The sequence below is a fragment of the Scyliorhinus canicula genome, chromosome 12, assembly GCF_902713615.1.
Source record: "Scyliorhinus canicula chromosome 12, sScyCan1.1, whole genome shotgun sequence".
In the NCBI taxonomy this organism is placed as follows: Eukaryota; Metazoa; Chordata; class Chondrichthyes; order Carcharhiniformes; family Scyliorhinidae; genus Scyliorhinus; species Scyliorhinus canicula.
The window spans coordinates 57,563,593-57,586,988 of record NC_052157.1 but is presented as its reverse complement, the minus strand read 5'-3'; the positions used below and the strand labels follow the sequence as shown (position 1 = coordinate 57,586,988).

General features: G+C 46.4%; 1 protein-coding gene across 1 annotated transcript in view; it reads left to right on the top strand.

Annotated features, from left to right (window-relative positions):
- Positions 1 to 21,592, top strand: part of LOC119974967 (myelin-associated glycoprotein-like) — a 33,688-nt gene extending 12,096 nt beyond the window's left edge. The window contains exons 7-10 of the mRNA XM_038814356.1: positions 4,815 to 5,099; positions 13,997 to 14,096; positions 19,514 to 19,580; positions 20,882 to 21,592. Of these exons, the coding sequence (XP_038670284.1) occupies positions 4,815 to 5,099; positions 13,997 to 14,096; positions 19,514 to 19,580; positions 20,882 to 20,908 (479 nt within the window). The 3' untranslated portion in view covers positions 20,909 to 21,592. The remainder of the gene's footprint in view (positions 1 to 4,814; positions 5,100 to 13,996; positions 14,097 to 19,513; positions 19,581 to 20,881) is intronic.
- The last annotated feature ends 1,804 nt before the right edge of the window (positions 21,593 to 23,396 follow it).

The following is a 23,396-nucleotide window of genomic DNA, read 5'->3' as shown; positions in this document are numbered from 1 at the left end:
ACCACCCCCCACTCCACCCCTCTACCCCCCCACCGCTCCCCTCTACCCTCCACCCCACCCCACTCCTCTACCCCCTACCCCTCTACCCCCCACCCCACCCCACCCCTCTACCCCCAGCACACTACTCCCCACCCCACCCCACTACCCTCCACCCCACCCCTCTATCGCCCACCCCACCCCTCTATCCCCCACCCCACCCATCTACCCCAACCCACAACTCACCCAACCCCCTCCCCACCCCCTCTAACCCCCAACCCACCCCACCCCTCTACCCCACAGCCCACCCCACCCCACCCAACCCCTCTACCCCCAACCCACCGCACCCCTCTATCCCCCAACCCATCCAACCCCACCGCTCTACCCCAACCCACCTGACCCAACCCCTCTGCGCCCACCCCCCCACTTCACCCCCCCTTCCCCACATCCCCCTCTACCCCCAACCCACCCCACCACTCTACCCCCAACCCACCCCACCCTCCACCCTCCAACCCACCCCACCCCTCTACCCCCCAACCCTCCCCACCCCTCTACCCCCCAACCCACCCCACCCCTATCTCTAACTCTAACGCCTATACGTAGCTTCGGGTGCCCACTCAGTCAGAGGAACAATGGCCGTTGTTCAGATCTAAGGCTGTTGGGTGCGAAGGTGTAACAGGAGAACAGCTAACGAGCGTTGACCTTGGACTTACTTGCTTCTGGTGATGCTGGTGGACAGGACTCTCCACTTTGAGAGCCAAGTCCAAGAGAGCGATTCTCTCGTGGGGGTTCCTTCTTATACCCGGAGGGGCTTCGCGGGCTTTTAGGCGGGCCTAACTTGGCTCCAATTAATCGGGCCACTTCTCGATCACTGGTATCGATCTTGACCAATAAAGGGGTGGGTGTCCTGATGGCTGGGTGTGTCTTAGGTGGCCTTTGGCCTGGATTTGTTTGTGCTTTCGGTTTGGGGAACTGGCCCTGGAATGTCTGAAACAGTATCGGTTGCTTGAGTGTCTTTCCTTTGTTCCTGGAGATGATCCATCAATATGCTAATTGACCTACAGTTTCAGTCTCGTCGGGGAGCTGTCTCCCCAATATGCATTCAGGCTCTGTGCCTGCTTGTTTTCTAGCATTGTCCACAGTTCCCTACATTCTTTGCGAGCGTCCATTTTGTATTCTGCAAGTGGCCATCCCAGATGGCTACACCCTGCAACCCTCCACATCCCTGTAACCTCTCCTCCACAACCCTCCTCAGCACTGTAACCTCCCCTCCAACCTCCCCTCTGTAACCTCACCTGCAACACTTCCCATCCCCATATCCTCCCTTGCAACCCTCCCATCTCCATGACCTCCTCGGTAACCCTCCCCACCTTCCTAACCACCTGTAGTCACTACAAACCACAGATCTCTGCACTCCTAAAATTCCGGCCTCTTGAGCATCTTCCGATTTCCATTGCCCCACCATTGGCAGACATGTCTTCAGCTGCCTGGCAGGCAATTCTGAAATTCCGACCCTAAACCTCTTCACCGCTCCCTCTGGATGGGGAGGAATCAAGTGGGCTGCTTTGTCCTGGAAGATGTTGAGCTGGACCAGAGGGGTACTAATATCCTGGGGGAGGGGTTTGCTAATGCTCTTCGGGAGGGTTTAAACTAGTTCAGCAGGGGATTGGGAACCTGAATTGTAGCTCCAGTACACAAGAAGCTGAGAGTAGTGAGGTCATGAGTAAGGTTTCAAAGTTGCAGGAGTGTACCGGCAGGAAGGAAGGTGGTTTAAAGTGCGTCTACTTCAATGCCAGGAGCATCCGGAATAAGGTGGGTGAGCTTGCGGCATGGGTTGGTACCTGGGACTTTGATGTTGTGGCCATTACGGAGACATGGATAGAGCAGGGCGAGGAATGGTTGTTGCAGGTGCCGGGGTTTCGATATTTCAGTAAGCTCAGGGAAGGTGGTAAGAGAGGGGGAGGGATGGCATTGTTAGTCAAGGACAGTATTACGGTGGCTGAGAGGACATTTGATGAGGACTCAAATACTGAGGTAGTATGGGCTGAGTTAAGAAACAGGAAAGGAGAGGTCACCCTGTTAGGTGTTTTCTATAGGCCTCCGAAAAGTTCCAGAGATGTAGTGGAAAGGATTGCAAAGATGATTCTGGATAGGAGCGAAAGTAACAGGGTAGTTGTTATGGGGGACTTTAACTTTCCAAATATTGACTGGAAACACTATAGTTCGAGTACTTTAGATGGGTCCGTTTTTGTCCAATGTGTGCAGGAGGGTTTCCTGATGCAGTATGTAGATAGGCCAACAAGAGGCGAGGCCGTATTGGATTTGGTACTTGGTAATGAACCAGGTGTTAGATTTGGAGGTAGGTGAGCACTTTGGTGATAGTGACCACAATTCGATTACGTTTACTTTAGCGATGGAAAGGGATAGGTATACACCACAGGGCAAGAGTTATAGCTGGGGGAAAGGCAATTCTGATGCGATGAGGCAAGACTTAGGATGCATCGGCTGGAGAGGAAAACTTCAGGGGATGGACACAATGGAAATGTGGAGCATGTTCAAGGAAAAGCTACTGCGTGTCCTTGATAAGTATGCACCTGTTAGGCAGGGAGGAAGTGGTCGAGCGAGGGAACCATGGGTTACTAAAGCAGTTGAAACATTTGTCAAGAGGAAGAAGGAGGCTTATGTAAAGATGAGACGTGATGGTTCAGTTAGGGCGCTCGAGAGTTACAAGTTAGCTAGGAAGGCTCTAAAGAGAGAGCTAAGAAGATCCAAGCGAGGACATGAGAAGTCTTTGGCAGGTAGGATCAAGGATAACCCTAAAGCTTTCTATAGATATGTCAGGAATAAAAGAATGACTAAGGTAAGAGTTGGGCCAGTCAAAGATAGTAGTGGGAAGATGTGCGTGGAGTCCGAGGAGATAGGAGAGGTGCTAAATGAATATTTTTCATCTGTATTCACACAGGAAAAAGACCAAGTTGTCGAGGAGAATACTGAGATATAGGCTACTAGACTAGAAGGGCTTGAGGTTCATAAGGAAGAGGTGTTAGCGATTCTGGAAAGTGTGAAAATAGAGAAGTCTCCTGGGCCGGATGGGATTTATCCCAGGATTTTCTGGGAAGCTAGGGAGGAGATTGCTGAGCCTTTGGCTTTGATCTTTAAGTCATCATTGGCTACAGGAATAGTGCCCGAAGACTGGAGGATAGCAAATGTTGTCCCCTTGTTCAAGAAGTGGAGTAGAGATAACCCCGGTAACTATAGACCAGTGAGCCTTACATCTGTTGTGGGAAAAGTCTTGGAAAGGTTTATAAGAGATAGGATGTATAATCATCTGGAAAGGAATAATTTGATTAGAGATAGTCAACATGGATTTGTGAAGGGTAGGTCGTGCCTCACAAACCTTATTGAGTTCTTCGAGAAGGTGACCAAACAGGTGGATGAGGGTAAAGCAGTTGATGTGGTGTATATGGATTTCAGTAAAGCGTTTGACAAGGTTCCCCATGGTAGGCTATTGCAGAGAATACAGAGGCATGGGATTCAGGGTGATTTAGCAGTTTGGATCAGAAATTGGCTAGCTGATAGAAGACAAAGGGTGGTGGTTGATGGGAAATGTTCTGACTGGTGTCCAGTTACTAGTGGCGTACCACAAGGATCTGTTTTCGGGCCGCTGCTGTTTGTCATTTTTATAAATGACCTGGAGGAAGGCGTAGAAGGATGGGTGAGTAAATTTGCGATGACACTAAAGTCGATGGAGTTGTGGACAGTGCAGAAGGATGTTACAAGTTACAGAGGGGCATAGATAAGCTGCAGAGCTGGGCTGACAGGTGGCAAATGGAGTTTAATGCAGAAAAGTGTGAGGTGATTCATTTTGGAAGGAATAACAGGAAGACAGAGTACTGGGCTAATGGTAAGATTCTTGTTAGTGTGAACGAGCAGAGAGATCTCGATGTCCATGTCCATAGATCCCTGAAAGTTGCCACCCAGGTTGAGAGGGTTGTTAAGAAGGCATACGGTGTGTTAGCTTTCATTGGTAGAGGAATTGAGTTTCGGGGCCATGAGGTCATGTTGCAGTTATACAAAACTCTGGTGCGGCTGCATTTGGAGTATTGCGTGCAGTTCTGGTCACCACATTATTGGAAGGATGTGGAAGCATTGGAAAGGGTACAGAGGAGATTTACAAGGATGTTGCCTGGTATGGAGGGAAGATAAAATGAGGAAAGGCTGAAGGACTTGAGGCTGTTTTTGTTAGAGAGAAGAAGGTTAAGAGATTACTTAATTGATGCGTACAAGATGATCAGAGGATTAGATAGGGTGGACATTGATAGCCTTTTTCCTCAGATGGTGATGTCCAGCACGAGGGGACATAGCTTTAATTTGAGGGGAGATAGATATAGGACAGATGTCAGAGATAGGTTCTTTACTCAGAGAGTAGTAAGGGCATGGAATGCCCTGCCTGCAACAGTAGTGGACTCGCCAACACTAAACGCATTCAAATGGTCATTGGATAGGCATATGGACGAGAAGGGAATAGTGTAGAGGGACTTTAGAGGGGTTTCAAAGGACGGCGCAACATCGAGGGCGGAAGGGCCTGTACTGCGCTGTAATGTTCTATGTTCTTGAGTGTTGTTGGAGCCACAGTCATCCAGGCAAATGGAGAGTATTCCATTACACTCCTGACTTGAGCAGGGAGCGGGAGATCAGGAGGTGAGTTACTTGCAACAGGATTCCCAGCTTCTGACCTGCTCTTGTAACCACGGTACTTAGATGGCTGGGTCCAGTTAAGCTTTGTGTCAATGGTAACCCACCCCCCAGGATGTTGATGTGAATGGTCTGGTTGACAGACGGAGCAGAGGTCGTACCCCAGTCTAACTGCACGCAGGGTGTGGACGTCGAATGCGTTTGTGTCGTCACAGGCAACCCGCCAGCCAACATCACCTGGGAGCTTGAACACAAGATCCTCCGCGGTAACTACACAGAGTCAGGGGTCAAAGTGTCGAGTGAGGTAAGGCAGCATGAGGCCAGGAGCACCCTGACTGTGAAACAGAGATACAGAGAATTCAATGCTGTGTGTGTCGGCAGCAATCGTCATGGCGAGAAACGTTTGAAGCTCCACCTGTGTCCCACGGGTAAGAACATTCTTCGCTGTCTACCGTCCCCAAAAAACATTCCCAGGGCAGGTACTGCACGGGGTTAGATACAGAGTAAAGCTCCCTCTACACTGTCCCCATCAAACACTCCCAGGGCAGGTACAGCACGGGATTAAATACTGAGTAAAGCTCCCTCTACACTGTCCCTATCAAACACTCCCAGGACAGGTACAGCACGGGGTTAGATACAGAGTAAAGCTCCCTCTACACTGTCCCCATCAAACACTCCCAGGACAGGGGTACAACACAGGGGTTAGATACAGTAAAGCTCTCCCTACACTATTAACACTCCCATGATAGGTACAGCACAGGGTTAGATATAGAGTAAAGCTCCCTCTACACTGTCAGAACAAAGCACAAGGAACAAAGAAAAGTACAGCACAGGAACAGGCCCTTTGGCCCTCCAAGCCTGCGCCAACCATGCTGCCCGCCTAAACTAAAATCTTCTACACTTCCGGGGTCCATATCCCTCTATTCCCATCCTATTCATAAATTTGTCAAGGTGCCCCTTGAACATCACTATCGTCCCTGCTTCCACCACCTCCTCTGGCAGTGAGTCCCAGGCACCCACTGCCCTCTGTGTAAAAAACTTGCCTCGTACATCTCCTGTAAACCTTGCCCCTCGAACCTTAAACCTATGCCCCCTAGTAATTAACCCCTCTACCCTGGGGAAAAGCCTCTGACTATCCACTCTGTCTATGCCCCTCATAATTTTGTAGACCTCTGTCAGGTTGACCCTCAACCTCCGTTGTTCCAGTGAGAAGAAATCGAGTTTACTCCATACCAGGCAACATCCTGGTAAATCTCTTCTGCACCCTCTCTAAAGCCTCCATGTCCTTCTGGTAGTGTGGCGGCCAGAATTGAACATTATACTCCAAGTGTGGCCGAACTAAGGTTCTATACAGCTTGCCAATTATTTTACCCAATGCGTCAGCCAATGAAGGCAAGCATGCTGTATACCTTCTTGACTACCTTCTCCACCTGTGTTGCCCCTTTCAGTGACCTGTGGACCTGTACACCTAGATCTCTCTGGCTGTTAATACTCTTGAGGGTTCTACCATTCACTGTATGTTCCCTGCCTGTATTAGACCTTCCAAAATGCATTACCTCACATTTGTCCGGATTAAACTCCATCTGCCATCTCTCCGTTCAAGTCTCCAGATGATCTAAATCCTGCTGTATCCTCTCACAGTCCTCATCGCTATCCACAATTCCACCAACCTTTATGTCGTCCACAAACGTACTAATCAGACCAGTTACATTTTCCTCCAAATCATTTATATATACTACGAACAGCAAAGGTCCCAGCACTGATCCCTGCGGAACACCACTAGTCACAGCCCTCCAATTAGAAAAGTACCGTTCCATTGCTACTCTCTGCCATCTATGACCTAGCCAGTTCTGTATCCAGCTTGCTAGCTCACACCTGATCCCGTGTGACTTCACCTTTTGTACCAGTCTACCATGAGGGACCTTGTCAAAGGCCTTACTGAAGTCCATATAGACAACATCCACTGCCCTACCTGCATCGATTATTTTTGTGACTTCCTCGAAAAACTCTATCAAGTTAGTGAGACACAAACTCCCCTTCACAAAACCATGCTGCCTCTCGCTAATATGTCCAGTTGTTTCCAAATGGGAGTAGATCCTGTCTTGAAGAATTCTCTCCAGTGATTTCCCTACCACTGACGTAAGGGTCACCAGCCTGTAGTTCCATGGATTATCCTTGCTACCCTTCTTAAACAAAGGAACAACATTGGCTATTCTCCTGTCCTCCAGGGACATCACCTGAAGACAGTGAGTATCCAAAGATTTCCGTCAAGGCCTCAGCAATTTCCTCTTTTGCCTCCTTCAGTATTCTGGGGTAGATTCCATCAGGCCCTGGGGACTTATCTACCTTAATATTTTTCAAGATGCCCAACACCTCATCTTTTTAGGTCTCAATGTGACCCAGGCTATATACACGCCCTTCTCAAGACTCAACATCCACCAATTCCTTCACTTTGGTGAATACTGATACAAAGTGTTGATTTAATACCTCGCCCATTTCCTCTGGCTCCACACATAGATTCCTCCCCTGTCCGTCAACCCTTTCCGTGGCTACCCTCTTGCTTTTTATGTACTTGTAAAAAGCCTTGGGATTTTCCTGAACCCTATTTGCCAAAGTCTTTTTGTGACCCCTTTTAGCCCTCCTGACACCTTGCTTAAGTTCTTTCCTACTTTCCTTATATTCCACACAGGCTTCGTCTGTTCTCAGCATTCTAGCCCTGACAAATGCCTCCTTTTTCTTTTTTTTGTCCCTATCAAACACTCTCAGGACAGGTGCAGCATGGGGTTAGATATCGAGTAAAGCTCCCTCTATACTGTCCCCATCAAACACTCCCAGGACAGGTACAGCACGGGGTTAGATACAGAGTAAAGCTCTCTCTACACTGTCCCCATCCAACACTCCCAGGACAGTGTTATGGGAGAGGCGTTTTCAGAACCCTAAAATGTATCCTGGAGTTCAACCAATCTCTCCCTTTAATGTCTTGTTGCTTTTGAAGCACACGGCTTGGTCTCCAGGGTGTGGTATTACAATTATGGACACATGGGTTTTTAAACACAAAACAACGTTTATTCCATGAATTCAACTTAACCTTTTTAAATAAACATTGGATCCCTTAACACCCCTTACTTCAAAGATAACCCCGAAAATAATACAACACTAAATAATCCCTCAAAATGTTCCTTCAAACCTCCAAAAGATTTAACACCTTTAAACAGAAACACATCAGGTTAAAGACATTACTATTATGAGTTTAAATCACCCAAATGATTCAGAGACAGTCTTTTCTGGCAGAGATCACAGCATGTCCAGCTTACTGCAAAAACACAGACACACCCAAGCTCTTTTCCTCAAAACTGAAACTAAAACTCCCAAAAAGCAGAAGTGATCTCAGCTCAGCTCCTCCCCTCTGAAATCACTTCTGTAATATGAGCTGCTCCATTTCTTAAAAGGTACATTGCTTAAACATTCATTTCTTAAAGGTACTCTCACATGACACCTGCACCCATGAAAAAAAATAAACCATCAACTTCAAGATGGTTTCATTTTTCACTTTTGCACCATCCACTAAGAAATTTGCACAGTAAATATACTTTTTCGTTTCACAAAAAAAAACAACACACGCAAACAGGCATAATAATAAAGTCCATCTTTCCCATTCTTCTTTCTCCAACCAAAATCCTTCTCGATTGACAGTCTCTTTGAACAAGAAAGTCAATGCACGATCCATCCATTCCTCTGCGCCTTGGCAATTCTCTTTAAAGTTAGATACTTCAGTTCAATGTGATCACAGAGTCCCTTGCAATTCTCCAATACAGAAGCATCGATTATCACAGCTTGCAGGCAGTCACATGCCTGTTGAAAGTCCGCTGTCCATTGAAATTTTTGACGTTTCTTTAGCAAGTCCATCAGTGGAGTAATCACGCCACAAAACTTTTGCACAAAGATTCGATCAAATCCACTCATGCTAAGAAATCGCATTATTTCCCTTCGTCTTGAGGGTATCGGAAACTCCTCAAGGAAAGTGATTCGGGCTTCTCCAAATTCACTTTTGGCTAGGTTCATCACCAAACCCGCCTCCTGAAATTGTTTGAAGAACTTCATATGATGTTTTAAATGTTCTTTCCACGTCTGGAAGTTGGAAATAAAAGCAGATTGTCCCACTTTCTCAATGCAACCCTTCAAACGTGGGATAGGGGAAGAGTTTGTTCTTGTAACTGCATTCACCTTTCGATAGTCCACACACAACCATTGGGTACCGTCTGGTTTAGGTACCATCACTATGGGTGAGCTCCATTGGCTGCAACCCACTTCAATTATGCCATTTTTCAGCATACTCTCAATCTCTCTGTTAACCTGTGCCAATTTTAAAGGATTAAGTCTATATGGATGTTGTTTGATAGGAACAGCATTTCCCACATCTACATCATGTATAGCCATTTTAGTACTTCCCAATTTATCTCTACAAACCTGCCCATGTGATATCAATAACTCTTTCAGATCAGTTTGTTTTTCCTCTGGAAGTTAACTTAACAATTCATCCCAATTTTTAAGAACATCCTCATTTTCCAATTTAATTTGAGGTATGTCAAATTCACAGTCATCTGGATTTGGTTTGTCACTTTGAGTTAGAATCATTAAAACTTCCTTTTTCTCTCCTTCCCTTTCAAAGTACCTTTTAAGCATATTCACATGACACACATGGTGAGTCTTCCTTCTGTCTGGTGTTTTTACCACATAATTCACCTCACTTAATTTCCTTTCAATCTGATACGGTCCACAAAACCTAGCTTTTAAAGGCTCACCTACCACTGGTAACAACATTAAAACTTTATCCCCACTGACAAAACTACGAACTTTGGATTTCTTGTCCACTACCCATTTCATCACATTTTGTGCAACTTTCAAATGTTGTCTAGCCAATTCACTTGCTCTATTTAATCGTTCCCTAAAATTTGACACGTAATCCAATCGTGCAATTTCCGATTTCTCAACCACCAATTTTTCCTTAATCAATTTAAGTGGTCCTCTTACCTCATGACCAAAAATTAGTTCAAAAGGACTAAATTTGGTAGACTCGTTAGGTGCATCCCTAATTGCAAACAAAAATGAATGGAATTCCTTTATCCCAATCCTCTGGATAATCTTGACAATATTGCACTCAACATTGGCTTTAATGCCTGATGCCACCTTTCTAATGCTCCCTGCATTCTGGATGATACGCAGTTGATTTAAATTGTTTTATTCCTAAGCCATCCATAACTTCTTTGAATAACTTTGAAGTAAAATTTGATCCTTGATCCGATTGAATTACTGTGGGTAGTCCATATCTAGTAAAGAATTTAAGTAACTCCTCCACAATCCTTTTAGCTGTAATATTACGTACTGGAATGGCATCTGGAAACCTAGTAGACACATCCATTATAGTCAAAAGATATTGATTCCCACTTTTTGTTTTAGGAAGCGGTACTACACAATCAATTAGGGCCCTCGTAAATTGTTCCTCAAATGCTGGAATGGGTATTAAGGCCGTTGGTTTTATCACTGCTTGAGGTTTCCCTATTACTTGACATGTGTGACATGATTGACAAAATGTAATTACATCTTTATGTAGTCCAGGCCAATAAAAATGTTTCTGGATTTTAGCTTGAGGTTTCCTGATTCCCAAATGACCTCCCACAGGTACCACATGTGCAACTCGTACCACCTCCTTTCTGTACCCTACCGGCAATACCACTTGATGAACTTCTGCCCACTTTTCATCCGCCTGCATATGTACAGATCTCCATTTTCTTATCAAGACATCACTTTTACGGTAATAACACTCTGGTGTACACTCAGATTCCTCTTCCATATATGCTTTCTTATATATCCATTTTATTTCTACATCTTCCTGTTGTAACTCCGGCAATTTTCCTGAACTAAAAATATCCGCCTCATCCTCCACCTGTTCTTGTTTTTTTTCAACCATTTGATCAAAATTTGTTTCTGATAATTGCACTTCAACTTCATCTTCACTCTTTGATTTCTCCTCTTGTCTTAACCTGTGACTTTGCGACCGGGTTACTACACAATCCGGAAAAATCCCAGGATATTAGTCCTTCAACCTTTCAGTTGTCTGATTTTCCACTGGCCTATCAACCACAGTAGGCATCACTCCCAGCTGCGATCCAGCTATATCATTACCCAAGATAAACTGTATTCCTGGACAAGATAGTTTATCTATTACTCCTACTACCACTTCACCACTCTTCACTGGACTTTTCAACCTTACCTTCTATAATAGAACACTACTCCTCTCACACTGAATATCACCACCTTTTCTGGCAACATTCTTCCCAAACTACACAATTCCTCATCTCTTACCATTAAAGATTGACTAGCCCCTGTATCTCTTAAAAGTGTGACTTCTTTACCTGCTCCTCCTGATACACATGAGTAAACTTTACCCCCACAAGTAAATTATTTAAGACATCTGGCACCTTCTTAACAATTACTTCTTGAACAGGCTGTACAATCGTTTGCACCTCCTTCACTTCCCTTGGTCTTTCCTTCACCACTCCAATAAATCCTACTGTCTTATCCTGTTTTACCACATCAGGCTTCCCAGTGCTTTTCTTCAACCACCAACGCTGTGACTTTACATGGCTTAGTTTATTACAGTGAAAACATTTGAAACTTTTCATCTCTTTTCCACCTTCCTCTTCCACCCTCCTGGATTTCTTTTTTAATCTGAGGTACACTCTCTTTATTATCTCCCATCAGATCACCTTTACCACTTGAGTATTTCTCATGTCCCCAGTTTCTATCCCTCACCAGCTGAAACTGATGTCGGAAACCAATCTTTGATTTATGAACTAATTCATAATCATCTGCCATTTCTGCTGCTAATCTCGCAGTTTTAACCCTCTGTTCTTCCACATCCGTTCTCACTACAGGGGCTGGTTTAGCTCACTGGGCTAAATCGCTGGCTTTTAAAGCAGACCAAGCAGGCCAGCAGCACGGTTCGATTCCCGTACCAGCCTCCCTGGACAGGCGCCGGAATGTGGCGACTAGGGGCTTTTCACAGTAACTTCATTGAAGCCTACTCGTGACAATAAGCGATTTTCATTTCACTACATCAGGAATTTAATTTTTAAACCTCTCCAAAAGTATAATTTCTCTGAGAGCTTCATACGTTTGATCTATTTTCAAAGCCCTTATCCAGCTATCAAAATTACTCTGTTTGAGCCTTTCAAACTCCATGTGTGTTTGACCAAGTTCTTTCCTTAAATTTCTAAACCTTTGTCTGTAAGCTTCAGGCACTAGCTCATATGCACTTAAGATGGATTTCTTCACTTCCTCATACGTTCCAGATACCTCCTCCAGTAGTGATGCAAACACTTCACCAGCTTTGTTTGAATCAGTAACACCCACATGTCCTGTGGCCATTTCATTTTCTCCTTTCTTCTCTCTCCTTTTCTTTTTCCTCTCTCTCTCTCGCTTTCGTATTCAAGCCGCTTTAATTCTTTCACATGTTCCATTTGTTTAATTTGCAACTGAATTTTTGCCATTTCCAATGATTCAGACTCTATCTCAGGCAACTTTAAATGCTTAACCACCGCCATAATTACCTCATCTTTTCGCATTTTGTCAGGTAATGTGAACTGCAATGTTTTTGCCAAATCTAACAGTCTGCTTTTCGTCTCTGTCCGTAAGGTACTGCGTGTGGCATTCTCCACCCCCAAAAACTTCTGAGCCTCTGAAAGAGACATTGTTCATAACACTCTCCCCACTTAAAGTAAAATACCACATCGGAAAAGCAACAATCGTTCACTGTCTTTAAGTTCACAAAGGCCAATAGATAGACTTTTATCCCCCTCGAGCCCCCAATTGTTATGGGAGCGGTGTTTTGGAGTTCAACCAACCTCTCCCTTTAATGTTTTGTTGCTTTGAAGCACACGGCTTGATCTCCATGTGTGGTATTACAATTATGGACACGTGGGTTTTTAAACACAAAACATTGTTTATTCCATGAATTCATCTTAACCTTTTAAAATAAACAAATAACACCCCTTACTTCAAAGATAACCCCAAAAATAATACAACACTAAATAATCCCTCAAAATGTTCCTTCAAAACTCCAAAAGACTTAACACCTTTAAATAGAAACACGTCAGGTTAAAGACATTACTATTATGAGTTTAAATCACCCAAATGATTGAGAGATAGTCTTTTCTGGCAGAGATCACCGCAAATCCAGCTTACGGCAAACACAGACACACCCAAGCTCTTTTCCTCAAAATTGAAACTAAAACTCCCAAAAAGCAGAAGTGATCTCAGCTCAGCTCCCCCTCTGACATCACTTCAGAAATATGAGCTGCTTCATTTCTTAAAGGTACATTGCTTAAACGTCCATTTCTTAAAGGTACTCTCACATGACAACAGGTACAGCATGGGGTTAGATACAGGGTTAAGCTCCCTCTACACTGTCCCCATCAAACACTCCCAGGACAGGTACAGCACAGGGTTAGATACAGAGTAAAGCTGCCTCTACACTGTCCCCATCAAACACTCCCAGGACAGGTACAGCACGGGGTTAGATACAGAGTAAAGCTGCCTCTACACTGTCCCCATCAAACACTCCCAGGACAGGTACAGCACGGGGTTAGATACAGAGTAAAGCTCCCTCCACACTGTCTCCATCACACACTCCCAGGACAGGTACAGCACGGGGTTAGATACAGAGTAAAGCTCCCTCTACACTATCCCCATCAATCACTCCCAGGTTGGATACAGCGCAAGGTTAGATACAGAGTAAAGCTGCCTCTACACTGGCCCCATCAAACACTCCCAGGACAGGTACAGCACGGGGTTAGTTACAGAGTAAAGCTGCCTCTACACTGGCCCCATCAAACACTCCCAGGACAGGTACAGCATGGGGTTAGATACAGAGTAAAGCTCCCTCTACACTGTCCCCCATCAAACACTCCCAGGACAGGTACAGCACGGGGTTAGATACAGAGTAAAGCTCCTCCTACACTGTCCCCCATCAAACACTCCCAGGACAGGTACAGCACGGGGTTAGATACAGAGTAAAGCTCCCTCTACACTGTCCCTACCAAACACTCCCAGGACAGGTACAGCACGGGGTTAGATACAGAGTAAAGCTCCCTCTACACTGTCCCCCATCAAACACTCCCAGGACAGGAACAGGGACTGATGTTGGGTAAATAGTTATCTGGTGTTTGGTCATCTAACAAAGGGGACAATATTCTCACACCTGTGTTGCCTGTATAGAAAGTAATGTGGCTCTTTGATGATATTCACTGTCCATCCCGACTTTTAGGTGAGTTGAAGCCATTGTGGTTCGGTGTGTTCGGGCGAATTTGTGGAGCGTTTATCGCAGCTGCCATTACCGCGTCGGTATGTTGGCTGCTCACTGGCAGGTGAGGACTCTTGACTCGTTCACATTGGGGGTTAAAGGCCATCCGATAATATTTTGCAGGGAGCAGTAATCAGATGCAGAGTGTTGGTGCTAATCCTCAGGATTCTTTTGACACGAGTCTGTGGCAGTGGGGGCATTATAGCAGAGAGGGCGTCAAGAAGGCAGTGGGGACAAAATGAAATGAACGGTCCATCTCTATGGAGAATGCAGGAGCTGGGTGTAAGGTATAGAAATCACTGAAGGTGGCAGGACAGGCTGAAAATGCAATTAAGAAATCAGAAATTTTCTGGGCTTCAGAGCACAAGAGCGAGGAGGTTGTGTTAAACCCATGTGAAACACTGGTTCACCCTCAACTAGTGTATTGTGTACAGTTCTGGGCTCCACACTATGGGAAGGAGGTGAAGGCTTTGGAGAGAGCGGGTGCAGAACAGCTTCATGAGAATGGTTCCAGGAATGTGGAACTTTTCCTCGATTAGAGGAGCTGGGAATGTTCTCTTTGGAGGAGAGAAAGTCGAGAGGGAGAATTATGAAGGAGAGGTCGAGAGAGAGATTTGATCGAGGGGTTTGAAATCACGAGGGAGGGTCTGGGATAGAGGGAAGAGGGAGAAGCTGTTCCCATGGGTGGAGGGATCAGGACCCAGATTGAAGGCGATCGGCGACGGAAGTGAGGGCCACACGAGGAGGAACATTTTCTGCACAGCGAGCGGTTAAAATCAGGAATATGCTGCCCGAGAGTGTGGGGGAAGGCAGATTCAATAGAGGCTTTCAAAAAGGAAGTGGATAAAAGTCTGAACGAGAAAAAACGCTCAGGGTTACAGGGAGAGGGGAAAATGGCAGCCAGTGACTCAGAGATGATGGGTAGCACAGAGATGATGGGTGGAATAGCCTCCGGAACAATTGGGAGTAGGTGGGGCCCATTCAGCCCGTAGTGAGGAGTTATCCAGTGTATACTACCACTTTCCCACCCAACGATACTACCCCTGTGGATCACAGCATGGCAAGAGCGAGTCCAAGCGTTTATCAAATGTGACGTGCGTCTCTGCCTCTTTCAGGCAGCAGATTCCAGGCTCTTGCTGCCCCTTGGGGTGAAATCATTCCGTCTCAAAGCCCCTCTGATTCTCTACCACAATCCCTGCTCCCTCATGATGGACACCTCGGCCTATCACAGCTCCTCACAATTTGATACCAATTCCGCGCAGTCTCCTCCGTATCAAAGAAAACAACCTCTATGTATCCAATTTTAGCAAATCAGTTACTGTCCAGTTCATCTACATTCTTCCCAAACAAGACAGCGTGGTGGCACAGTGGTTTGCACTGCTGCCTCACGGCATCGAGGCCACAGGCTCGATCCCGGCTCTGGGTCACTGTCTTTATGGAATTTGCATATTCTTGCGTGGGTTTCGCCCCCACAAACCAAAGATGTGCAGGGTCGGTGGATTGGCCACGCTAAAGTGCCCTTTAATTGGAAAAAAATAATTGGGTACTCTAAAAGTTTTTTAAAATTCTCCCCAAGTCTCCTTGGTGCCCTCTCAACTATGGGGTGAATGTAGGAATTTCAGACCTATTGTAATTTATTTGGTGCAGTAAGGGTTAAAAGCCTGGGCTAGTGTGTGTTTGACTGCTGCAGTCATGTTTTTAAAATAAATCCTAGTTTGAGAGACAGCCAAGTTTTCGAGCCGGAATTGCAATTGAAGCATCGTAAAAAGCTTGGGCTAATGGAATGTTGTTTGGATTAAGGTGATTCCCTGTGGAGTAAGATTTCAGCTCGGTGCAATGATATAATTACTGGGAGGAGCCATGGCATCAGGCATTTTGTGCAGAAAAGCAGTGTTTTTGTTGAGTTTTAGACAGAGATTAGAGCAGAAGCCAAGCATCTCAGTACAGTTATAGAAGATATGACTGTAGTTAGATTAGCAGTTTATTTCCAAGCAGTTCAGAAGAGTGTTGTTAGAAGGTGAGCTGAAACCAGATGAAGCAGCTTCCAAAGAAATGCAGCCAGAGTTTCTACATGGCTGACAGGATTCAGGTCAATCCTTTAAAGCAATGACACAAGATCTCTCTTTCTCAAAGAACATCTCTGTACAGCCGGTATTCATGTGTGCTAACAGTATTTGAAAGTGGATTGAGAGCAGAGATGGCTGTTTTGTTCTTTGAGTTGGAATAAAGAGAGCAGTTAATGGCTATTGCATCATTATTGATTATCATTGTTTAAGGGGTAATTGTAAGCTTTTTTCTGGTGTGATGTTAAACATATTTCAATACTGTATTAGTTTTTTTTAAATAAATTTAGAGTACCCAATAATTTTGTTTCAAATTAAGGGGCAATTTAGCATGGCCAATCCACCCAACTTTGGGTTGTGGGGGTGAAACCCACGCAGACTAGGGGAGAATGTGCAAACTCCACACGGTTAGTGACATGGCCGGGATTCAAACCTGGGTCCTCAGCCCACAGTCCCAGCGCTATCCACTGCGCCACATGCCGCCCTACAATACTGTATTAGTAATAACGTTTGTGGTGGCAAAATGGCGCAGTGGTTGGCATTGTGCCTCACGGCACTGAAGACCCAGGTTCGATCTCAGCCCTGGGTCACTGTCCATGTGGAGTTTGCACATTCTCCCCGTGTCTGCACAGGTCTCACCCCCACAACCCAAAAAGATTTGCAGGGTAGATGGATGGGCCACACTAAATTGCCCCCTAATTGGAAAAACATAATTGGATACATATGTGAGAAATATGAGAATGACTAGAGCGAGGGTGGGTCCGATCAAGGACAGTAGCGGGAGATTGTGTATTGAGTCTGAAGAGATAGGAGAGGTCTTGAATGAGTACTTTTCTTAAGTATTCACAAACGAGAGGGGCCATATTGTTGGAGCGGACGGTGTGAAACAGACTGGTAAGCTCGAGGAGATACTTGTTAGGAAGGAAGATGTGTTGGGCGTTTTGAAAAACTTGAGGATAGACAAGTCTCCTGGGCCTGACAGGGATATATCCAAGGATTCTATGGGAAGCAAGAAATGAAATTGTAGAGCCATTGGCAATGATCTTTTCGTCTTCACTGTCAACAGGGTTGGTACCAGGGGATTGGAGAGTGGCGAATGTTGTGCCCCTTTTCAAAAAAGGGAATAGGGATAACCCTCAGAATTACAGGCCAGTTAGTCTTACTTCGGTGGAAGGCAAAGTAATGGAAAGGGTACTGAGGGATAGGATTTCTGAGCATCTGGAAAGACACTGCTTGATTAGGGATAGTCAGCACGGATTTGTGAGGGGTAGGTCTTGCCTTACAAGTCATATTGACTTCTTTGAGGAGGTGACCAAGCATGTGGATGAAGGTAAAGCAGTGGATGTAGTGTACATGGATTTTAGTAAGGCATTTGATAAGGTCCCCCATGGTAGGCTTATGCAGAAAGTAAGGAGGCATGGGATAGTGGGAAATTTGGCTAGTTGGATAACGAACTGGCTAACCGATGGAAGTCAGAGAGTGGTGGTGGATGGCAAATATTCAGCCTGGAGCCCAGTTACCAGTGGCGTACCGCAGGGATCAGTTCTGGGTCCTCTGCTGTTTGTGATTTTCATTAATGACTTGGATGAGGGAGTTGAAGGATGGGTCAGTAAATTTGCAGATGATACGAATATTGGTGGAGTTGTGGATAGTGAGGAGGGCTGTTGTCGGCTGCAAAGAGACATAGATAGGATGCAGAGCTGGGCTGAGAAGTGGCAGATGGAGTTTAACTCTGAAAAGTGTGAGGTTGTCCATTTTGGAAGGACAAATATGAATGCGGAATACAGTGTTAACGGTAGGGTTCTTGGCAATATAGAGGAGCAGAGAGATCTTGGGGTCTATGTTCATAGATCTTTGAAAGTTGCCACTCAAGTGGATAGAGCTATGAAGAAGGCCTATGGTGTGCTAGCGTTCATTAGCAGAAGGATTGAATTTAAGAGCCGTGAGGTGATGAAGCAGCTGTACAAAACCTTGGTAAGGTCACATTTGGAGTACTGTGTGCAGTTCTGGTCACCTCATTTTAGGAAGGATGTGGAAGCTTTGGAAAAGGTGCAAAGGAGATTTACCAGGATGTTGCCTGGAATGGAGAGTAGGTCTTACGAGGAAAGGTTGAGGGTGCTAGGCCTTTTCTCATTAGAACGGAGAAGGATGAGGGGCGACTTGATAGAGGTTTATAAGATGATCAGGGGAATAGATAGGCAGTCAGAGACTTTTTCCCCGGGTGGAACAAACCATTACAAGGGGACATAAATTTAAGTTAAATGGTGGAAGATATAGGGGGGATGTCAGAGGTAGGTTCTTTCCCCAGAGAGTAGTGGGGGCATGGAATGCACTGCCTGTGGAAGTAGTTGAGTCGGAAACGTTAGGGACCTTCAAGCGGCTATTGGATAGGTATATGGATCATGGTAGAATAATGGAGTGCAGATTAATTTGTTCTTAAGGGCAGCACGGTAGCATTGTGGATAGCACAATTGCTTCACAGCTCCAGGGTCCCAGGTTCAATTTCGGCTTGAGTCACTGTCTGTGTGGAGTCTGCACATCCTCCCCGTGTGTGCGTGGATTTCCTCCGGGTGCTCCGGTTTCCTCCCACAATCCAAAGATGTGCAGGTTGGGTGGATTGGCCATGATAAATTGCCCTTAGTGTCTAAAATTCTTTGATCTATGATTAACCTAGGACAAAATAAAATACTGGGGTTTCTGTCCAGTATCCTCACCACTGTAGGGTCGGGTCTGGGATTGTAATAAGTGGGACCATGTATTTCCTGCATTGTGGTAACCAGAATTGTGCACAGTACTCTATCTGTGCTCTGTTTCAAGTTTTTTTTACAGCACTCACATAACCTCCCCAATCTTCTATTCCATACCTGGTCTAATACAAGAGTCTATCTGGGGATGTGGGAGGGGATTAAATGGGTGGGTAGAGGCAGAGATAGGGAAGAGTGTACATGGGGATGTAGGGAGGGCATTAAATGAATGGGTAGAGTTAGTGACAGAGGAAAGTGTACATGGGATGTGGGAGGGGATTAAATGGCTGGGTAGTCAGTGATGGGGAGTGTGTACTGAGAATGTGGGAGGGGACTAAATGGGTGGGTAGAGTCAATGATAGGAGAGAGTGTACGTAGGGATGTGGGAGGGGATTAAATGGGTGGGTAGAGTCAGTGATAGAGGAGAGTGTACATGGGGCTGTGGGAGGGGATTAAATGAATGGGTAGAGTCAATGATAGGGGAGAGTGTACTGAGGATGTGGGAGGGGGTTAAATGGGTGGGTAGCGTCAGTGATAGGGGAGAGTGTACCGAGGATGTGGGAGGGGGTTAAATGTGTGGGTAGAGTGAGTGATAGGAGAGAGTAAGCATTGTGGGAGGTTGTTGGGAAAATAGCCATTCCTCAGAGTCCAAACATTTTCCCCTTTATTTCCAGGGCGAAAAAGGTGACTCAACCACATCAGCGTCAGGTGCCCCCGGACAGAGATGCCTCTGGATCAGAGGTAGGGACCTGCCTGAACGTGAAATGTTCTCTGCCCCTCGGGTGCACTCTGAACCACATGGAGTGGGGTCATTGCCCCAGGCCAGCCAGCCGGTTGTTTGACGAGTCTGCCAAATGCTCAGGGGTGGGGGAGGCTGGTAATTTGCAATTGTCTCCAAGTTGTTCTGAGTTACACAAGGGGTTGGGGGGGGGGGGGGGGGGGGGGCGCAGAGAGGCGGCAGAGCAGAGAGGCTGCACTCCTGTTAGAAGCATCTTCACTCCCACCTGTTCCAACGTACACAGAATTGGCTGGGCATCAAAGGGTGACTGTTCATGGCTGGGAACCCACCGCTGAGCACTCAGACCGCCTCCCCCCAACCAGGACCCAGACCCCCAGATACTGAAGACATCAATGTCCAAACGCAGCACAACCTGGACAGTATCCAGTTTGGGGCTGACAAGCGGCAAGTAACGTTTGCACCACACAAGTGCCAGGCAATGGCCATCTCCGATGAGAGGATCTAACCATCACCCCATGATATTCAATGGCATTACCATTGCTGAATCCCCAACTGTCAACATCCTGAGGGGTTACCATTGACCAGAAACTGAACTGGATTAGCCATATAAATCCTGCGGCTATAAGAGCAGGTCAAAGGCTGAGAATCATACGGTGTGTAACTCACCTCCTGACTCCCCAAAGCCTGTTCACCACTATAACGCACAACTCAGGAGTGGGATGGAATAATTTCCACTTGCCTGGATGAGTGCAGCTTCAACACTCATCATAGAATTTACAGTGCAGAAGGAGGCCATTCGGCCCATCGAGTCTGCACCAGCCTTTGGAAAGAACACCCCACTTAGCCCACACTTCCAACCTATCCCCGTAACCCAGTAACCCCACCTAACCTTTTTGGACACCAAAGGGCAATTTAGCATGGCCAATCCACCTAACTTGCACATCTTTGGACTTTGGAAGCTCAACACCATCCAGGACAAAGCAGCCCCACTTGATTTGCTTCCCCCTTCCACAAACATTCACTCCGCCAAACCTCCACCACCGACCAACAGTGGCAGCCGTGTGTACCAGTTACAAGATGCACTGCAGTAACTCACCGAGGTCCTTCGGCAGTGGTAGGAATATGAATGCCTATTGTTTCATGTCCATCTGGACACCGCACTAGGATCCATCTTCCAGTAGAGTTCTGGGAAGTAGTGAACGTTTACACATCTGATGCGATTGTCTCCAACTGAGAGTCTTGATGTTCAACGACAACCCGCCTTCATCAGTGAGAATTTTAAAAAAACTCTTCCTCCTTCCAGGTCGGGCAGGACACTGTTAGAGTCTGACATATACCAGCACCTGCCAGAAACCTCCAGAAATAGAGGGCCGGCACCACCTGAGGACCTCCTCTACTGCAATCTCAACTATTCCAAGTTGCCCCTGAGTGACGGGACCGTGCGGAAGTCCGAAACCACAGAATACGCATCTGTCCGGCTATACCCACAGCAGCCACCGGAGTGACGAGATGTACTGCCGTGGCCACCGGCTCTGCCAGGGGCAACGGAGAGCGCCGTCCATCCTCCCTCAAACAAGACCTCTGGCTTTTCTCTCTCTTCAAAGACATTCCTTACACCCGAATCCTCTGCTATGCAGGCTACTGCTCACCTCTCCTGCAGACCCGTGGCCAAATTTGTGCAGCGCCGTGCGAGTACGCCTTCCCCATTGGTGGCGATACAAATGCAATTTGTTGTTGTTGCTTGCTTGTTTGTTTGTTAACCTTTGCAAAGATGCGATGTCCAGCTCAGATCCCAAGTCACAAAATTGCAAAGGGAGCAGGAGTATCATGTGAGAGTACCTTTAAGAAATGGGTGTTTATAAATGTGTGTGTATATAAGTATATGTAGTGAGAGTACCTTTAAGAAATGGGTGTTTATTACTGCAGGGATGTCAGAGAGTGGGTGGAGCTGGGCTCTCTGTCGGCTTTTTACTTTCATTTTAGGCTGTTTGCTGCAGGGTGTGTTTTAATTTCGTTTTCAGAGCTGGATAGCTGCAGTCACAGCCAGAAGGTGTATTAGAGTCTCTCTCTGTAATCTAAAGACTGTAAATCGATCCTGGTGATTTAAAACTAATAACAATAGTGACTTTAACATGATGTGCTTCTGGTAAAAGGGGTTTTAAGTCTTATGGATGTTAAAAGGAAAGCTTAAAGGATTACTTAGTGTTGCATACTTTGGGGGTTGTATTCGAATTGATGGTTGCTAAGATGTTCACTGTATGCTTTAAAAAGGTAAACTTGAGTTCATAGAATAAACATTGTTTTGCTTTAAAAAAAACTTTTCCATTTATGCTGTACCACACCGGTAGAGTGGGCCGAGTGCACCCCATAGCACAATCTATTAAAAGTTGTGGGTCAGGCGAACTCCATGGTAGACTTTGGGGTTCTCTAAGCCCTGGCCCATAACAGAGGTTTGTTGCTTACACCTGTCCCAATAGATCTCTGCTTAGAACATAGAACAGTACAGCACAGAACAGGCCCTTCGGCCCTCGATGTTGTGCCGAGCAATGATCACCCTACTCAAACCCACGTATCCACCCTATACCCGTAACCCCCCCCCCCCCCCTTAACCTTACATTTTAGGACACTACGGGCAATTTAGCATGGCCAATCCACCTAACCCGCACATCTTTGGACTGTGGGAGGAAACCGGAGCACCCGGAGGAAACCCACGCAAACACGGGGAGGACGTGCAGACTCCGCACAGACAGTGACCCAGCCGGGAACCGAACCTGGGACCCTGGAGCTGTGAAGCATTTATGCTAACCACCATGCTACCGTGCTGCCCCTTTTTTTTTTAGAAGGAGGCCATTCAGCCCATCGAGTTTGCACCAGCTCTTGGAAAGAGCACCCTACCCAAGGTCAACACCTCCACCCTATCCCCATAACCCAGCAACCCCACCCAACACTAAGGGCAATTTTGGACACTAATGGCAATTTATCATGGCCAATCCACCTAACCTGCACATCTTTGGACTGTGGGAGGAAACCGGAGCACCCGGAGGAAACCCACGCACACACGGGGAGGATGTGCAGACTCCGCACAGACAGTGACACAAGCCAGAATCGAACCTGGGACCCTGGAGCTGTGAAGCGATTGTGCTAACCACAATGCTACCGTGCTGCCCCTTGTGAGTATATAGATAAGAGTTCTGTCATGTATCAATAAACATCTGTCAATGTATCACCGCCTTGTTGGGCCGACAATCTGTTAAATACGAGATGTGCAACATCCTGCTTCTGAAGGAACAGATGGATCTTGGGGTACTTGCCCACAGATCCCTGAAGGCGACAGAGCAGGTGAATAGTTAAGAAGGCATATGGGACACTTGCCTTATCAATCATGGCCGTCACAGCATAGGACGCAAGAGCAGGGAGGTTATGATGGAGCTGTACAGAACTCTACTTAGGCAACAGCTGGAGTACTGTGCGCACCTCTGGTCACCTCACTCTAGGAAGGAGGTGATTGCACTGGAGGAGGTACAGAGGAGATTCACCAGGGTGTTGCCTGGGGTGGAGCATCTGAGCTACAAGGAGAGGCTGGATAGGCTTGGATTGTTTCCTTTGGAGCAAAGGACGGAGGTGTGGTAGGCAGCATGATGGCACAGTGGTTAGCACTGCTGGATCACAGTGCCAGGGGCCCAGGTTCAATTCCAGCCTTGGGTCACTGTGTGGCGTCTGCACCTTCCCACCGTGTCTGCATGGGTTTCCGCCGGGTGCTCCGGTTTCCTCCCAGAATCCAAAGATGTGCAGGTGGGTGGATTGGTCATGCTAAATAG